The sequence below is a fragment of the Alligator mississippiensis genome, chromosome 2 (genome assembly GCF_030867095.1).
Source record: "Alligator mississippiensis isolate rAllMis1 chromosome 2, rAllMis1, whole genome shotgun sequence".
Taxonomy (NCBI): Eukaryota; Metazoa; Chordata; order Crocodylia; family Alligatoridae; genus Alligator; species Alligator mississippiensis.
In genome coordinates, this window is record NC_081825.1 from 217,917,689 (window position 1) to 217,936,505 (window position 18,817).

General features: G+C 50.4%; 2 protein-coding genes across 2 annotated transcripts in view; one reads left to right on the forward strand and one right to left on the reverse strand.

Annotated features, from left to right (window-relative positions):
- APIP (APAF1 interacting protein) overlaps positions 1–3,656 on the reverse strand; it is a 40,659-nt gene extending 37,003 nt beyond the window's left edge. Inside the window, exon 1 of the mRNA XM_006257994.4 lies at positions 3,551–3,656. Coding sequence (XP_006258056.1) covers positions 3,551–3,601 — 51 coding nt within the window. The 5' untranslated portion in view covers positions 3,602–3,656. The remainder of the gene's footprint in view (positions 1–3,550) is intronic.
- A 33-nt stretch (positions 3,657–3,689) lies between these two features.
- The window catches only part of PDHX (pyruvate dehydrogenase complex component X), a 114,738-nt gene continuing 99,610 nt past the window's right edge, over positions 3,690–18,817 (forward strand). Inside the window, exon 1 of the mRNA XM_006257993.4 lies at positions 3,690–3,860. Coding sequence (XP_006258055.3) covers positions 3,704–3,860 — 157 coding nt within the window. The 5' untranslated portion in view covers positions 3,690–3,703. The remainder of the gene's footprint in view (positions 3,861–18,817) is intronic.

An 18,817-nucleotide genomic window follows, 5' to 3' on the forward strand; every position in this document is an offset into this window, starting at 1 on the left:
TTGCCGCTCCTGGGGCAAGGCAGCAGGGTGCAGAGCCCCAGCCCCCAGCCCGCCTCTTCCCCATGCACAAATTTGGGGGGCACATGCCCCTGATGACTCCCCTGGGGGTGTGCACAGTGGCAGGGAGCTGCGCCGTGCCCTGCACCTCTAGACGAGCTGCCCATGGCTGTCACGTGACCCGCCCCAGCACCCCATTCACCCCAGCCCATTCCACTCCCTCCCTCACTGTGGGGGCCTCGATCTGCCCCACCCCCTGGCCCATCCCTCCACCCCACACTTCCCCTCCAACGACTTACCTGTTTGGCACTGCTCTCCATGCATCAGAAGAAAAAATCCTGAGATTTGAGGGTTCCATTGTGAGATCATGAGTTAGATGGCTCTGGGGAGTTGTGCCAGGGTTGCAAGCCAGCTGGGTGCTCACTGGACAGAGGGGTCTCTGGGGATCTTGCCCTTCAGGGGTGGCACAAAACCTAATGATGGAGAAGCCCTGCTGTTTAAGCCAGCTTTTCCCCATCTGGGCAGGCTCTGTGCTCTGCAGCACTTTGGTTCTCTCCCTGAACCCAGTTACTTTGTTCCCCTGTTCTGCTGCACCCCTGCTGTAATAGTTGTGCATTCTGTGCCTTGTTTTTCCCTTTTCTTTTATCCTTTGAAATCTTTTTTATTCCAACAATTAGAAGCAACTGATTAGCAGCTGTGCTGTTACAACTCAGTCATTTATATTCATGAAATGACAGTTCCAAGAGAAACACTTATTCAGCAGCAGGGACATAAATAAGGGGAACAATTCCATAACCAGTGTTTAAAAAGTTGCCCATAGTACAGAAACAAAAGCAAAAAGAGTTTAGAACATTAGAGAAATTGGCAAGCAACATCCATTCAATACTGATATCCTTTCTAAAACTTTAGTAAAAAGCTGTCATCATTGCTTAATGTTTTCCCTTAACAGTTATATTAGCTGTTCTCAAGTAGCTGTTGGCAGACCACATCTTGGAAGTCTAAGAGTTAACAGCTTAAGAACTAAGCAATTTGGAATTTTGTGGCTTTTTTTTAAAGCATTTGTCTTCTAAAGTAGTAGTACATACCAATATTTTTTGGTAACAGCAATGGAAACATATTACTGAGACAAGCAAGTTCCAGTTATTGGGGGTGCACCGATTTGAAGATTTTTGTGGGGGCTGATACCAATGACCGATTATTGACCATCCCGCCAATGCACACACCCCAGGAGAGGCACGGGGAGCATGTGCCCCCCTAGATCTGTGCACAGGTCGAGGGCAGGCTAATACTCTGCGCTTGTGCTGCTCCATCCTCTTCCCACCCTGCCCCTGTTGTACAGAGCCTACCCATGCCCCTGCCCCAGGCGCACTCTCTACCTCACTACGGGGGCCTCGATCTGCCCCCTCCACACACCTTCCCCCACACAGACTTACCAGTGGGATGCTGCTCTCAAAGCGATCGGGCCGCATTCCTGGCTGCGTGCACACTGTGGCTGCATGCATGCACACGGCATTTACCAGCGACGTTATCAGCCACATTGACCAAAAAAAGCTGAATGCTGATAATGTCAATTTTCCTTTTTATTGGTGCAATACATCAGTGCACCTCTACTAGTTATTCACATATTGATTATCCATTGTTCTACACTGTAATAAAACTGCACCTGGCATTGACACCCCTGACCTACTTGCATAAAACAAACTCTGACCACCCTTCCTCACATGCCAGATCCAATGTCTGCTCCTATCCCTGGGATACGAGCCATATGCAGTGCCTACTCCAGCTGATTCAAGAGGAGCCACATACAAGGACTGTTCCTGCTCATCTGTGCTCCTGGATCTGTGCAGGGGGGGAGGGGAGGGGGCGGTTGGAGGGGATGCTGCTGCAGGCTCAGGCCAGGGCTGTACCAGGCTCTTCCTGGCATATGGAGGCTGCGCTTGGGGCTGTGGGACTGTGCTCAGGCTACGCTCCTGACACATGGTGGCTACGCTCAGGGCGGGCGGCAGTGGTGCTGTGAGGGGCCTACATGGGGTGCTATGGCAAAACTTGTGCTGGCTGCAGCTCCCCTGCCCTGTAACTGCCCTTCTAGCACCACCGCTGCTCCGCCCTGAGCACAGCCCCTCCGTGCAGATCTGGGGGCACATGTCCCCGCCCTGCCCATGCCCTCCCACAGTGCGTGCAGCGGTGGGAGACCCCCCTGCACGAGCCACAGTTCTGTCCCGTGTGCTGCCTGCCCAAGCCCCTGTGCCACTCATTTCCTCACTGCGGGGGGTGTCGATCTGCCCCCCATATCCCTTCCCTTCCCCCTCCCCATTCACCACAACAGACTTACCAGCTGCATGGATCAGTATCGGCCAATCTGCCTCCTTAAAAATTGGCTATCAGTATTGGCCCCCAAAATCTCTATCCATGCACCCTACCCTTTAGGTCACTGAGAGAGAATCCAAAGTCCCAGAATAGTCCAGACATTTGATGCCTCTATGGCTGTAGCTGTATAAGCATCTGGGAATCAACCCTGTGCATCCAGCGTGGCAGACAAGGACTCTACCACTGAACAACAGGAAGCCTCTGATCTAGTGAGTCCATAAGGGCCCTGCTATACCCTCAAATGAAAAGCGGGTAAAAACCAGCTCTGGAGCCATCACACATTTCCAAGCACCAGCTTTTGGCCGGTTGGCTCTTTGCATAACTCAACAGTAATTTTTAAAGTATGATACTTTGCATGTGTGGCCGGTATAAGTTATTGGGTGATAATAACCAGTCCATTGTATAATGGAGGTAATGTGCCACAGGGGGCCTAAGAGGTACCTCTACCCTGCCTTCCACCTGCTCTGTGAGAGGCGATACCTTTATTAGACCAACTAGGTATTTGCAAAAAAACATTTCTTTACATTCTTTATTATTTAGGCAGTTTGCAAATATCTGGTTGGTTGGGTAGAGGTGATATCTTTTATTAGACCCACCAGAAATTTGCAAAATATGTAAGCAATAAAGGATAATAAAGCCTTTTTTTGTTGTTGTTTGCAAATATTTGGTGGGTCTAATAAAAGATATCTCTGCTACCCATAGCTGATTCCTTTTTGCCTGTAGACCAACTTGGCTACCCTCTGCATGGGTGACTGGTGCCATCTTAGTCAGGGGGGCACATGCCCCCCAGCAACCAGTCAGCAATGGGGAGTGGGTTCCCTCTGCAGCCAATCTCACCGACTGGGGGGCTCCCCCCATGGTGCTTCTGCCTACCCCCCCCCACCTGTCAGAGGGGTTCATTTTCATTTTTTGGGGCCTGGCCTGGTTCATCTGTTGCCACCCACCACACGTGCTGTACAGGATGACACGTGCTGCGCTGCATGTTACCACAGTTACTCAAATCCAAGACGAGGTTTTTCTCTCCTCCATGGCGGGAAGTAAGGCTTCTCGTCTTGGATTGTCGAGGGGGCAGGGGGCTGCTGTGGCGCGGCCCGGTCCTGTGCCTGGAGTTGGAGCTTCCCCCTTGTCGCCTGCCCCCAGCACCCTCCCCTGCTCCCCTCGCCCGGGGGGGGGGGGATGTCGTTACCTGCTTCAAGCCCAGGTTGACGCCGTCGTGCTCGGCCGCCGCCTGCGCCATGTCGGAGGGGGTGGGGCCGCCGCTTCGCTCCTCCCCCCGCGGGGAGGGCGGGGCCGGGCCGGGGTCCTGCAGGCGCGGCGCGGGCAGCCCGGCGCGGGGAAAATGGCTGCGTCCTGGTGGGCGCCCCGAGGGCGTGCGCTGCGCCGCTTGCTCCTGTGCCAGCGCCCGGGGCTGCCCCCGTCTGCCCGGCCCCGGCCCCGGCCCCGGCCCTTGCCCCTGCCCGGCTGGCGGCTGCTGCGCGGGGCTGCGGCGCTGCGCGGTGAGTGCGGGCCGCCGGGGATGGAGACTGGGCGCGGGCCTGTGGGCAGCCGGCTTGGGGCGGGGGCAGTCCCCCGCCCGATCCCTTACTAACAGCCTAGAGCTCCCTCGTTAGAGCCTGCAGCCTCCTCGGTTAGCCGAGGTCCCGCATGTACAGGTTCAGAAAAGAGGACACGGCGGGGAGGATGTGCCCGTGCCGCAACCCCGGCCCTGCTGCAGCCTCTCACTCCCGACCCGCATCCACTTGCACCCCCTCCCCGCCCCTCACTCTCAGCCCGCAGCCCCCTCCTACTGCCTGGTCCCTGCACTCCTGACCCACAGTCCCCTCCCCCCCCTCCCCTGGTGCTCCTCACTCCCGACCCACAGCCCCCTGCCCTCCCAGTGCCCTTCACTCCTGACCTGCAGCCCCCTGCCCCCCCAGCCCTCCTGGTGCCCCTGCAGCCAGCCCCTTGCCTGCAGGAACCCACAGGCCCCTGCTTGCCCAGCTCTGCTGGTGCCCCTTGCTCCTGACCTGCAGCTGCTTGCCTGCCATTCCCCACCTTGCTGGTGCCCCTCACTCCCCACCCACAGCCCTGTGGGCACTGTCTGGTGTGCTCTGCTCAGTGTCCCCCTCTTAGCACTCTTGCCTTGAACCTTTGTCTTCCATTCTTGTCCCTGTTTTCATTATTATTTGTCCAAAGAAATCTGTAACGCATCACTAGTGGCCCTCCAGTACTAAAAGGGGCTTATAGTTTCCATGGCAGGCCTGGCCCATAACTTCCCCATATGCGTTAAAACAGTCCTTTAAGCCCTGTAGGTGCTTCAAGGCTAGACAGGTGAACAGTGACTGGTGGGAGTGCCTAGTCTCTGGCACCTGGGATATAAGAAGCATGGGTCACAGGGCTTACAGATGAGCTGGGCCACCTTCATGGTGAGTGGTACTGACCTTGCTCATTTGCTTCAGCAGCAAAGCCCCAGCATGAGGGCACTCTCACTATGGAGGAGCAGTGACTGCAATATATTGATCCTTAGGAAAAATGACCTTTAGTACAGAGCAGTGGTTCTCAATCTATTGCCAGTGGCGATGTGTAGGGGATATACAGGGGTGCACGTATGCCCCCTGAGAGCATTGATACATGCCCTGACTGGTCATGCTCCCCACTTAGGCAATGGGTACGGGGAGCAGGTGGGAGCACCAGCGGCCCCCCCCCCCCCCCCCCGAAAGCACCAGCCATGGAGTGCGAACGCCGGATATAGGCTGCGGCTGCTTCTGGAAGCGCCGCGGCCGCTTTTGGGAGCAACGTGACCACTCACCAGTCAGTAATCTGTGCCCCCCCCTCGGTTGCTGATGGGGTCCATGCCACCCCTGATAACGGTGGCACCAGTTGCCCATGCCTATCACCATAATGGGCCAAACTTGCTGCTCTCAATGTGTTATGTGGGCCGCACCCACACAATTTACTTCCTGTGTATCCATTTAACAGGATGTCACATGGGCTTCAGCAGTGTGCTGACTGGGCCATGTGTGGCCTGTGGGTCGGAGGTTGAGGACCACTGGTACAGAGGTTGCTTTATAAATGTATATATAAATACTATTTTTGGGTCTTTTGCTTGGTTATTTTATTCTCTTTAGCATTTTGGAAGTTCAAGGACTTCATCTGTGGTTATCTACTTGCATATAGGAGAAAAAAATAGCTCTTTCCTAAAATTGAACCTATAATTGGAACAATATAGGAACACTTTGAGTTGCTTCAGATATTTTGATTACAGTGGTTTTTTTCAACTGAATTTTTCTCTTTTAAGGCTGAAAATATGAAACATTGTTTTTGGTCCCCCCCCCCCCCCATTTTTATTCAATTGTTTCCATATTTAACCTCTTCTTTGGTAAACTAAAAACTGATGGGAGGCGGGGCAGTAAAGTCCATTAGTCATGGTCAAAACCTGTAGATGCGGGGAGGGCTGGAAGGGGGTATGAGGAGCTAGAAATTAAAAAAAAAAAGTACAGCCTCTAAAACTAGAAATAAAAAAATAAGACTACGAAGAAATAAAATTCAATAACCATTTCAATTTAAATACAATGATCACTTCGTAAAACTCCATGAAATTAGGAGTGTCAAACATATAGCTTGGAGCCTGAATCCAGCCTGCTGCACTGATCTGTCCAGTTTGTGGTGTTTCTGGTGGGACAGGGAATTTAGGTCTGGGGCCTGGTGAGGCCTGCTGCAGAATCTGGGGCTCCATTGGGTATGGCTGATGGTGGCAGGGGGACTAGTGAAGACTGTGCCGACAGCTTGATTGGCTCATGACTTCATGCACTGCCTATGTTGTGGCAAGTAGTTGCCTGCCCTGCCACTGCCTTTGCTTCTTGCCCTGCTGATCCAGCCTATGAGGAGCCCTGTGATCTGGATCCAACCTGGGGCACAGGGTGAGTTCAACACCCTTACAAGGAGTGAGGTGAATAGTATTGGCCATAATAAATTTAGAGCAAGGGAACAAGAGATTAGAGATTATTTAGAGGTGTTAATATTGTTTTCAGGTCAGCAGGGGCAGACCAAATTCATCTTGGAGTACTCTAGATTATAAATTGGCTGAGGTAGTTGCAGAGGCATTGGATATTATCCCTGAGAATTCATGGAGGTCAGGTGAGGTCCCAGATGAGCAAAAAAAACCCAACAAATAGAAAGCCCATCTTTCAAAAGAAAGAGGATCCGGGGAATTACAGAGCACTTGATCTGCCCTGGATACCTGGAAAGATTATGAAATGTTATCAAGGAATCTGTATCTAAGCACCAAGGGTATCAGGAACAGCCAGCATGGATTTGTCAAGAGCAGATTCCTGAACAAACTGACTTTCTTTTGCAATACGGTGTAATAGGCTTTGTGCATGGAGGGGAGGAGGAGGGGCAACATGTTTGAGATACCACATTTTCTGTTGTATAACACACTCCAGAATATAGCATCAACTTTATTCTTGAATGGCAGAATGGAAAAAAAATAATGTTTTTGAGATTAAGGCCCCTATGGTGAAGGGGGGAGTGGGGCTGGCGCTGCTCAGCCAGGGTGGGGCAGGGCATGGGATGGAGACATGGCTTATCTGGGGGGCGGGAAGGGGGGTGGTTTCTGCTGTTGCATGTACCCTGGGAGGGCATGTGTGGTGTGCGCCTCCCAGATGTGCATACGGCATGAAGACGGGCTACCGTTGCGGGCTGGAGCCAGTGCCGGGTTCTTCCCAGCGGGAGGGCTGGGTTGGGGCTGCGCTTGGGGTGGGTGGTGGTGGTGCTGGGATGGGGGCTACGGTGAAATGCCCGCCCTGATCGCAGGCCCAGCCCAGCCCCACTGCTGGGAAGAACTTGGCACAGTGCCAGCCTCAGCCCACCCTTGCCCTGTGCACAGATCTGGGGGCACGCAACCCCCATGTCCTCCCGGTGTGTGCGTAGCAGGTGGGAGCCACTTCTCCACGCCACTATCCCCTGGATGAGCTGCTTGCAGCTCTGTCCTGTGCCCTCCCCCCAGCTAGGGGCCTCAATCTGATTCTCCCCTCCCCTCCCGCCCCTTCCCCCACAACAGACTTGCCAGCTGAATGCTGCTGGGCTGCACTCCTGGCCATCCACGTGCTGCAGTGTGGCTGCCCTCGTATACGGGGCATTTATTAGCGATATTATCAGCCACATCAGCCAAAAAAAATGTCGATTGCCAATAATGTCAGTTTTCTTTATGTTGGTGCCGATACGATATGGGACCGATGTATTGGTGAACCTCTACTTTTTAGCTTCATCTGATGAAACAAAAGGATTTTTAGCTGTGGCAATTTGTCATTTTTCACTCATTTTGATCAATGCTGACCCATTAGTCAAAGTGAAAAAAGTAGCTACCTCTTCTAAACATTTGGGCCTGGAAAAATCTGTTGTCATTCACAGGCCTTTAGCTCATGCAGAAATTGGAGTTGTAAGAAAACAAGGCCTAACGTATTAAACCATGGAGGTTAAGTGTTCATTTTATAGACTAGATCAGTGGTTCCCAATCTGTGGTATGGGGACCACCAGTGGTACACAGGCAACCTGTCAGTGGTACGCATTAACAGATTTATTATAATTACTTTATATGACAAAAATTTGCTGATGGTACTTAAGTTTGTATAGTGTTAAATTGGTGGTGCGCAATCTGTCAGAGTTTGGGAACCGCTGGACTAGATTAAAAAGATTATATGAAGCACCCAGCAGTCTTTTCTTAATAAAAACCATGATCCTTCTCTCATTTAAGGTCAGTGGTAGAATTCCCACTGGCATTTTTGGGATGATAGTGGGTGCTGGAAATGGAGGGTTCTGAAAACATTTTCATAGTTCAGACGATATCCTAATAATGTTATTTATTTTCTGAAAGCTTCTCCACGCAGTCATAACTGAGTGGACTGCTGTCCTCCCTGAGCTGGTATCTAGTGATCTCTCTGTTGAAATTACAAGAGCTGTTTGTGCGCAAAAGTGTTAACTGGAGGGGGCTTTATTTTCTCTGTTAATGGAAATTCTTAGCAGGAAAAAAAGATAGTCAATGTGTGTCTAACTGTGTCTTCCTATAGACAGCAAATAAGCATTGGTTTGGGAAACCAGGATACAGTAACTTGTATAATGTTTATAATTACTCTTATAATTACTTTTGCTCTTCAAGGTGTTTTTGTGCGAGACCCGTAACATTTAAGGAGGTTTTCAAACTGGTCCAGAAGTAAAAATGAGCTAATTGAAAATTGATACATTTTGAACCAGTGAAAGAAAAGTGTCATTTCCTGTTACAATAAGTAATTACAGTATCAATATCTCCCAGCCTTAGTCAGCAGTGTTTGCATCTGTTTCATAGCAGATATTTTTGTCTAGCCTGCAGATGGTGCAAGTGTGTTATCTTCTGAGTAGTTTGAACACTGTCATTTTTAATAAGCCTTGTATAAAGGGAATGAGCTACACCTGACCCTGTGGAATATAGAAAATGTATGTTGGGAGATGGAGAGTGAAGCCAAAATGAAAAAATTACTGGCTAATTTATTCTGGCATTGGTTCAACCCTCTATTATACATCTTTGGTTCACATAATGTGTGTCCCATAAACTGACTGTGCTTCCATAAACTGAGAATGAAATTTAAGAAATACCGTATGTAGACTACTGAATTTCTTTAATTGCATTAGTCACAGTAGTGAAGCTTAGATCTGCTTCATAATAGCAGCAAATTGGTTTGTACTACATTTATATTTGAGCAGGTAATTGGCATTCTTAAAAACTGTAGGTCTGTCCATTAAATTCAATAAAAGGCTACAATACCGATGAAGCAGAATATTGCTGTGCGTTCTTCACAAGAAAGAGGAAATGGTACCCTAATGTAGTGATTCAGTCTGTCTTTCTACCTTAGGTTTTTATATCTTGGCTATTGCTGTGTTATCTTAGCATGGTTACAGAAGTGTAGTAAATGTTATATAACAGACTAGACTGAATATTGCTGTAGGAAGCTATGAAATAACATTTCAGCAAAGGATGCTGAAGCCCTTATCTCCAGCTCATTCTGTTTTTCTGCTTTAACAAGGCCCTTGTTGTACTTATTATAAGGCAGATGAAACAAAGGTAAACAGTGGGTATAGATTATGACCAGTGCATCAAAATATAAATTCAGTGAAATCCAGAGGATTATTTTTCAATTACTGTGTTTATATAGCTGTTAGGAGGTTTTATAGGTGTACTATACAACTTGTTTCAGTAATATAATACAGTAATATATATGCATAGGAGCATTATGTTGAAGTTCTTCTGCTTTAATCTTATGAGCAGGGAGAGGCTAGAAATAATTAAACAAAATGTAACCTATAAGGCAGTGGTACCTAGGCTTCTAGCCCTGCAGGCTGGATGAGTCTTGGTTTGTGGGCCAGATCCCACATAGGGTTGGTCCATGAGAGTGATCGAGTACACTGGCCCAACCCTGCGCACCTAGATCCAGCCATGTGCAGGCTTGCTGTAGTATGCAGGACTACATTACTATATTTAATATAAATATAATACAAATATAAGATGAGGTTTCACCTCCCCCACCCCCACCAGTATGGGAGAAAAAAGCCCCATATCTTATATTTGTATATGAAGTGGAGTGGGGAGCAGGTGGCTGCTGTGGCTCTGACTTTGGTCCTGAACCTGGGTTGGGACCAGTCACAAACACAGCAGCCTCCTTTTCCCCACCTCTACTTTTCATCTGCAGCTGCTGCCCCTGCCATGCACCCCCTTCTCTCCCTCTTACTGTCAGGTGCAGCTCAGCTCTGTCAGCTCCTGGACATGGAGCATGTGGAAACACCTTCTTTTGCCCAGCCAATCAGCAGCGCCAGGCAAGGGCTCCATAACCAGGTAAGGGCTATGCTTCCATGTGCTATGCTCTGGGACAGGGCAAGCTGAGCAGCATCTGATAGTAAGGTGAGGGGCGGACAAGGAGCAGAGAAGAAGGGGAACAAGGGGGAGGGCTGCAGGTGGCAATGGGACAGGAAGGCTGCATTGGGAAGAAGTGGGGGCTGCAGATGGCAAGGGGCCACCTGACACTTTCTCCCTCCCACCCCCCCTGCTCCTCCCAGCCTTTCTCTGCTTTAGCAGTGGGGGTGGGGGAGATTCAAGACAACCCTCCAATACTTAGATTGTGTACCTAGAAATTTATAACACATTTATACATTTTCCATATGGAATCTAGTTACTGGGGGGGAGCATCTTATATTCAGGTTCATCTTATATTCAAGTAAATATGGTATCTGGCTTATATTTACTTGAATATACCCATATATTATCTGGCCCATAGTGCCAGATATCTGGCATCAGGGGAGCGGCAATTAATGCTGCCATTGGTCCCCCTTGAGTACCACTGCACAAGGGGTCTCAAAGGATGGATATATTATGACTGCAGCAAGAGCTTTAAATTAATTACTGATAGCTTTAAAAACTGCACTAAGTTAATGGAGCTCAAACTTTTAGTCTGATGTGCCAGATTTTTGCAACTCAGTTCCATGTGGGCCACCACTCCCCTCCTGTAGGGGAGAGGAAAGTATAGAAGGTAGAGCAGGGGTGGGCAAAATCTGGCCCACGGGGCCCCTAAAAAAATTTGGAAAATTAATATTTCTCTGCCCTTGATTCCTGTAAAAAATGACAGGAACCAAGGGCAATAGGACCCAGGGGAAGCCCAGTGGGCTTCAACAACAGTGGGGCCCACCTGGCCCCGCCCCGCAGCTGGAAGCCCCAGTTGGGGTTTCTGGGCTGGGAGCATGTGGCTGCCCCCATGCGGGAAGCTCAGGTAAGTGGTGGAGGGGGTGACCCTGGGCAGAGAAGGAGCGCGGGGGGGTGGGGGGGAGCGGCCCCTCCCTACCTCACGCCCGGTGCCCCACGCTGCAGCCTGTGCCTGCTCTGGACAGCCCTGTGCAGGCTGCAAGCGCCTGCAGTGCGGGGCATAGGTCGTGGGGTGGGGGAGTGGCTGCTTTCCCCCCACACAGCTTTTCCTTGGGCTCCTTCCCTGCACGGAGAAAAATGGCCCCTCACCTGCCCCATGGTCAGCTCCCCACGCTGCAGGTGCTTGCAGCCCGCGCGGGGTTTCCCAGAGCAGGCACAGGCAGCCCCAGGCAGGCTGCGATCAGCTGCAGCGTGGGGCACTGGGCATGGGGTAGGCAAGGGGCTGCTTCCCCCCCCCATGCTCAGCACCAGCTTGTAACCTGGCCCCATTGCCAAACTGGCAGTGGGGCAGGTTACAAGCTGGTGCTGAGCGCAAGGAAAAGTGACCCCTCACCCGCCCCATTCCCGGCGCCCCACGCTGCAGCTGCTCGCAGCCTGCCTGGGGCTGCTTGTGCCTGCTCCAGATAGCGCGGGGTGCCGGCCATGGGGCAGGTGAGGGGCCACTTTTTCCCCACACTCAGCACCAGCTTCTTCCCTACTGGTGAGCAGGGGGTCGGGGCTGTACGCTGCCCCCCGCCTGTACCACAGGGCTGGGGGGCACTGGGTGTGAGCAGGTGGGGAGCCAATGGGAGCCCTGCACTGGTGTCTCGGGGCCAGTGCCGGTGGGGCCCAGAGCAGGGTGGCAGGGGCTCTGTGGAGCTGGGCCAGCTCCCCCCTCCCTGCTGGTGCAGCCCAGTCCAGCTCCATGGACCCCTGCCAGCCTGCTTCCCGCTTTGGGCCCCACCGGTGCTGGCCCTGGGACATCGGTCCCAAGACATGGGGTTGTTGGTCCCAAGATGGTGACCAGGGGGTGGGGTGCCTGTCAAAGGGCGGGGCTACCCATGCAGCCCTTGACAGCCTGCCAAAACTGGGTAAGCAGTCCTCCGCCTGAAATAATTGCACGCCCCTGAGGTAGAGGGATGCCAGTGTCACTACAGAGGGGGAGGAGGAGGGAGAGTGGAAGACCAGCTTAACTTTAGTAAATAGCACCCATCTCGGAGAGGAGGGAGAGAGTAAGCAGTGCCTGTTGTAGGGGAGGGGATAGGCAGAGAGCAGGGAGGACAGGAGTGGGGATCAGCAACATGGTGCAGGATGGAAAAGGGGACACATGGAGCTGCTTCTTATTGCTGATTCCCTGTGCTGCAGGCTGGATCCATTCACTTTGGGGGTCATATCTAGGCTGTGAGCTATAGTTTTTGCACCACTGCACTAAGCGAGCAGCAAGCACCCATGGAAATATTGACAAAGGCAGCATGGTCTAGTGCAGAAGTGGGCAAATTAGGACCCACAGGCCAGATCTGGCCCATGAAGGGATTTTGCCCAGCCCTCAGCCGGACTCCATTTCCTGGCAGCAGTGGCTCCTCCTTGCTGCTGTTTTCAAACTCAGTCCTGCAGCCCTGAGGCCCCGGCCTTGTTCTGTCTGTCTCCTGCGATCCTGGCCTTGGCTCCAGATGCAGCTCCTTGCTTGCACAGCTGCCAGCCAATTGCCATAGAAACCCCAGGATCATGGGGCCGGGGTAGAGCCGCAACACACTCCCTGTGTGTCCTTGCCACCAGGACTGGGCTCTGTCTCAGCCTCGGCCCCATGCTGTCATGGCCCTGCAATCCGGGGGTCTTCATGGAGTCCGGCCAGGAGCCATGTGTGGGCAGGGTGTGTATGGGGAGCTGTATCTGAGGCTGGGGCTGGGATTTTATAGATTTCATCGATTTCATAGACATTAGGGCTGGAAGGGACCTCGGAAGATCATCGAGTCCAGCCCCCAGCCCAAAGGGCAGGAAGTCAGCTGGGGTCATAGGATCCCAGCAAGATAAGCATCCAGTTTGCTCTTGAAGGTGTTCAATGTAGGCGCTTGAACCACCTCTGGCGGCAGGCTGTTCCAGACCTTGGGGGCTTGGACAGTAAAGAAATTCTTCCTTATGTCCAGCCTGAAACGGTCTTGTAGTAGTTTATGACCATTCGACCTAGTCGTCATCCCTTGGGGCAATCTGGTGAACAAATGTTCCCCCAGATACTGGTGGTCACCCCTGATAAACATATAGGTGGCCATCAGATCACCCCTGAGCCTGCGCTTTTCCAGGCTAAAGAGCCCCAGGGCTCTCAGCCTGTCATCATAGGGTCTGCTTCCCTGACCTCTGATCATGTGCGTGGCTCTTCTCTGGACTCTCTCAAGCTTCTCCACATCCTTTTTGAATTGTGGAGCCCAAAACTGGACGCAGTACTCCAGCTGCGGCCTCACTAAGGCCGAGTACAGGGGGAGAATGACGTCCCGGGATTTGCTTGAGAAGCATCTATGGATGCAAGCCAGCGTTTTGGTCGCTTTACTAGCCGCAGCATCGCACTGCAGGCTCATGTTCATCTTGTGGTCAATGATGACCCCCAAGTCTCTTTCTTGTATAGTGCTAGCCAACATAGCACTGCCGAGCCTATAAGGATGCTGCGGGTTTTTCTTCCCAAGGTGGAGAACCTTGCATTTATTGGCGTTGAACGCCATCAGATTCTCGTCCGCTCACTTGCTGAGCCTGTCCAGGTCAGCCTGGATCACCCATCTGTCTTCTGGTGTGGATGCTTTGCCCCAAAGTTTGGTGTCATCGGCGAACTTGGCCAGTCCGCTTCTGACTCCAGTGTCCACATCATTAATGAAGATGTTGAACAGTATGGGTCCAAGGACAGAGCCTTGGGGGATCCCACTGCTCACAGGACACCACAATGAGTGACTTCCATCAATTACTACCCTCTGGGTCCGACCCTGGAGCCAGTTTTCCAGCCGATGGATCGTGGAGGACCCAAGGCAACAATTGGCCAGTTTCTCCAAGAGGTGATCATGGGAAACCAGATTAAGGGCTTTTTTGAAGTCAAGATATATGACATCAATCTCTTGTCCCTTGTCCAGGTGATAGGTCACCTGGTTGTAGAAGGAAATGAGATTGGTCAAGTTTTACCTACCTGCAACAAACCCGTGCTGGCTATAAGGATCATGGGGCAGTGACAGCGTGAGGCTGGGGTGAGGGCAGAGCTGTGATCTGCTTTCTGCATGCCCCTGCTGGTGAAACCGGCGCCCATTGCAGGGGTTTGCGGGCAGCAAATTATGGCTCTACCCTGGCACCCCAGTCACAGCCCCATGCTGTCACTGCCCCAAGATCCCAGTCTCACCTGCCCTTCTTGTTCCCAGACACTGATCCGCACCAGCCTGTGGCCCCATCCCAGCCTTTGGGCTGTATGCCTTGCCTGAATGGGTTTGCCCCTCATGGGTGACTGGTGCTTCTTGAGTCAGCGACTGGGGACTGGCAGGGGGGAGGGGGTGTCCCCTGGCAGCCAATCATGCTGACTGGGGGGTTGGGTTCCCCTGGCGACTGATCATGCTGATTTGGGGGGGGGTGCCCTGGGGGCTGATCGTGCTGACCAGGGGGATTCCATGTCCCCGATCTCACTCACCAAAAAGTTGCCGCATTGCTTCCGGAAGTCCCACAGTCACTTTTGGAAGCGGCGTGGCTGCTTTTGCTGCTGGCCCCGCTCCCTGACCAGTGCTTGCAGGGGGCCGCTGGTACTCCCACCTGCCCCCCCTGCCTGCTGGCTAAAAGGGGAGTGCAGCCAGATGGGGTGCACCGGTGCTCTCAGGGTGTGCATGTGCATCCCCATGCACCTCCTATGCATCACTACTGCTGCCCCTGATGGTGGGTGCAGGCCGGGGTGCCTGGGCAGTGGCAGCTGGAAGGAGCTGCTGCAGCCAGGGCTGCCGAGAAATGGAGTCTGGCTGTAGGCTGGAGAAAGTCCATCCATGGGCCAGATTTGACCCATGGGCAATATTTTGCCCACCCCTGGTCTAGAGCAAGATTGGCTAAGTGACAGATGGCAGGTAACATGGCTGCAGATAGGGTAGCCAGTAGAAAGCAGAGTATGATGTCATGTAGGGAGCAGAGGTCAGAAAGCAGAGCAGAATAGTGATCAGGGAAGAGGATCAGAACAGAGGGGCACTTGGGGAAGGGTACAAGGCTGATTTGTGGCACACTTGCCAAAAAAGGTTGGCCCCTAGTGGTGTAGTGGACTGAGAATGGGACTTGAAATCAAGAGCTCCTGAGTGCTGATACTGGTTCTGTCTGTAACACACTGTATGCAAGTCACCAAAATTCTGTCTCAGTTTCCTCTCCTATAAAAATTAGGTCTAAGTTTTACTTCACTGTATTCCTATAAGGATTAGCTAGTATTTGTAAAATGCTTTGAAACTGAAGCAACAACTAAATGCTGCTGGGATAGCTCTGCAGCAGACCCGGAAGTGGACTGGAAGTACTTCCAGTCCACTTCTGGGTTTGCCGCCGAGCGTGGACCCCCCCCCCCCCAAAAAAAACAAAAAAACAAAACAAACAAACAACAAAAAAAAAACAAAAAAACGCTCCTGGGGGTTGCTTCATCTATCCCACCATCTCAGTGTTCACAAGCTGTGCCCAGTACCTTGAGGTATGTAGAAAAAACATAAAGCTGTGTCTATGGCTGAATCATCAAATCTCTCCAATTCAATCTGGAGAGATTAAAGGGTCTCCTGATTTGATTTGGAGATTTCCTGCCGAATCAGAGCAATCTCCTCCAAATTGAATAAGTGACTGGAGCTTCGCATAGCCCTAATTTCCATTGCTATGTAGTGTGGGTCAGGAGGGGGATAACATTTTATAAGTGGCCAAGTCATGTTATCAGTAAGTTACTTTACTCCTCTCTTTCCAAAAAGACAGAAGAAATTGGGTGGACATAAGAAAGAAATATCAAGTACTTTTACTTTCAGTGGCAATTAAAAATGAGTATAAGTATGACATTGGAGAAGCACCATCATTAAGTGTTGTTTAGACTGTTTTGATATATTTAAGGCAGAATGGAAACCATTGTTCCCTGAGTTATTTTCTTTCTTTCCCGCTGGCAGAACTGTAAATATGTAAATAGTCCTTTTGTTCACTGTGTTTTTTTTAGTCTAGAGTGTACGGGCAGGCCTTGCAGGCCATGAGCCCAGGCCATGTCCGAGAGGCCCAGGTGTTCGGGCCAACCTGTACATACTCTCTACTGGCCCTGATTTGTCACCCTCCCTGGAATTAAATGCCTCTTAAAAGTAAAAAAAAAAAAAAAAAAAAAGGCTTTCTTTCTTTCTTTCTTTCTTTCTTTAAATCTTCCCTTATTCTACCCCTGCATCTGTCCAAATGCAAAACACACAATCCTTGATGTAAAGCTCACCAATTTAGGAGTAGTTGTGTGACTCTCCTTCGGCTACTGCTGATGCAAACACTAATTATACTTGCTTTCAAAATTACTTACTTAGTGATGTAAGTAGAATTTGGGAAAGCTGTTTTAAATGGTGCACATCAGCTTTGTGCCATGTACAGGAGTTGCTGGTTTTAGAAAAACATGTATGAACAGTTGCACAGCACAGGTATGCAAATATTTAAATTATAAAGTAACTTCACTGGGGGAAAGATTTCAGTATCTCAGATGCCACCATTTAGTAGCTTAGTAAATGCTGATTTTTTTTTTTTTTAATGATGGCTCTTGATGTATTTGCTATATGCTACCCTGCATTCTAGCAATAAACTGTTTCTGTTTATCACTAGATTTATTTTGCAGTATTTGCTTTTAAACTATTCACCTGGAAACCCATCATAATGCTTTATGTTCTAACATCAGCTTTTTTGTGCAGATCATATAGGTCTGGAGGGATTGTTCACAGAACCTTGAAGCCAGATGTTTCTGTCCCAGAATAGGATAAGCTCATCAGAGATAATTACATACAAATATTGTGCACATTATGTTTGGCAGTAAAATAGATTAGAGTTAGATACCTTCCAGCTAATGTTAGCCTTAGTACTTAAACCTTGCAGCCGGCAAATCATAATGATATTCAGCATCCTAGCAAAAAGAGAACCTTCCAAATCCTATTTCTAACGTCTTTCTTAAATCTTAATAGGAAGCCCAGTTCCCTCAAGTTTCCCTACCTACAATTTTTAAATCCACACACACACAGTTTTGATGGTCTTGTAATGGAATGAAGTGCTTCCTGTATGCTAAATAAAAAGCTTGGGGTATAGAAGTTATTTTAGTTAGAGTTTTGTTTATCGACTAGATCATGAGACTTTAAGTTGGGTGGTCTGGGTTTTATTCCCACCTCTGTCACTGGCTTGCTCTGTGCCTTCAGGCAAATCATTTAATCTCATTTTGCCTCAGCTTCTCCATTTGTAATATGAAAACAGGATTTAACCCAACTTTGTAAAACACTTTACATTTCTAGATGAAAGTGCTGTAAAAGTACAATGTATTGTTTGTATGTGGGATAAAGAAGGGGTGTCAAACACACGCCCTGCAAGCTGGATCTGTCCCATAGAGCTGCTCTGTCTAACTTGCCTGACTACTGGTAGGCCACTGGAAGTTTGGAGCGTGGCACGCTGCAGAGTCAGGGGCCCTCAGGCCCTGATAGACATGGCATTTGGCAGCAGGAGGGTACATAAGGGCTGATTAAAGCTTCGGTTATCCTTTGGTCACTTCACATTTTGATACTGCTGTGGTCCTATTTCCCTGGTTGCTGGTTCTCACTGTGGGCCTTGTACTGGTTTCTGCAGCTCTGGCTGGGGCACAGGACGTACAGCAGGGACTGGAGTCACTGCTGCATGCCCCAGGTCAGATCTGGAGCTGCTGCTTTCACCACCGCATATTCTGAGCCACAGTGAGAGTTGCTACTGCCATGTCTTTATGTAAGGAACCTTGCAGTCCGGATCTGGCCTGAGACGAGGTGAATTTGACACTACTGGGATAGAGGGAGCAGCGGTCGGGTCAGAGCCTGCCAGCTCCTTCTCTGCTTCTAGCAGTCCCTGCAGGGGCCTCGGAATGCAGAGTTCCTTTTTTTTCCTATCAAGTTTTTCCTGTTCCTGTGGAGGTATGATGTTTGAAGCTACTGACAGACATTCATTTAAAGGTGAGATGAGTTCTAATCCCAAGAATCACACCTGTGATTTTTGGGATTGGGGATCATATTCTGTTTGCGCAAGGGCCTGGAATCATAATCCCAGAGTCACCTTGCACTGGTGAGTTGAAAGCCAGATGCTGTTGTCAGTTAGTTCTGGGGACTCTCTGTGACCAGTTTGAGCACCAGTGTGGTTGGGGACCTTGCCGATGATCATCTGATTGTCACCAGGATTGGGACCACACCAGGGATCATACCAGCTCCAGTGTGTCCCTACCTGCTGACAATCAGCTGATCATTGGTTAGATCAGAACTGCACTGGGGCTTCAGCCCTGGTGTAATCCCTGCCAACCTACAATCAGCTGATCATTGGCAGAATGAAGAATGCACTAAGGCTGCAGAGTCCTACTGTTGCTGACAATTAGCTAATTGGCTGGTAGAGACCACACCAGTTTGAGCCTCAGTACAGTCCTGGAGCCAGCTGACAATCAACTGACAAGTTAGGGACTGCACCGGGACCAGTTAGAGCCCATAGTTTGGTCCACCATGCCATGCATTCAATTTGAAGTGTGATGGAAACCACTCCCAAATTATTACATGTTTTTGTGTAATAGTTCTGTGG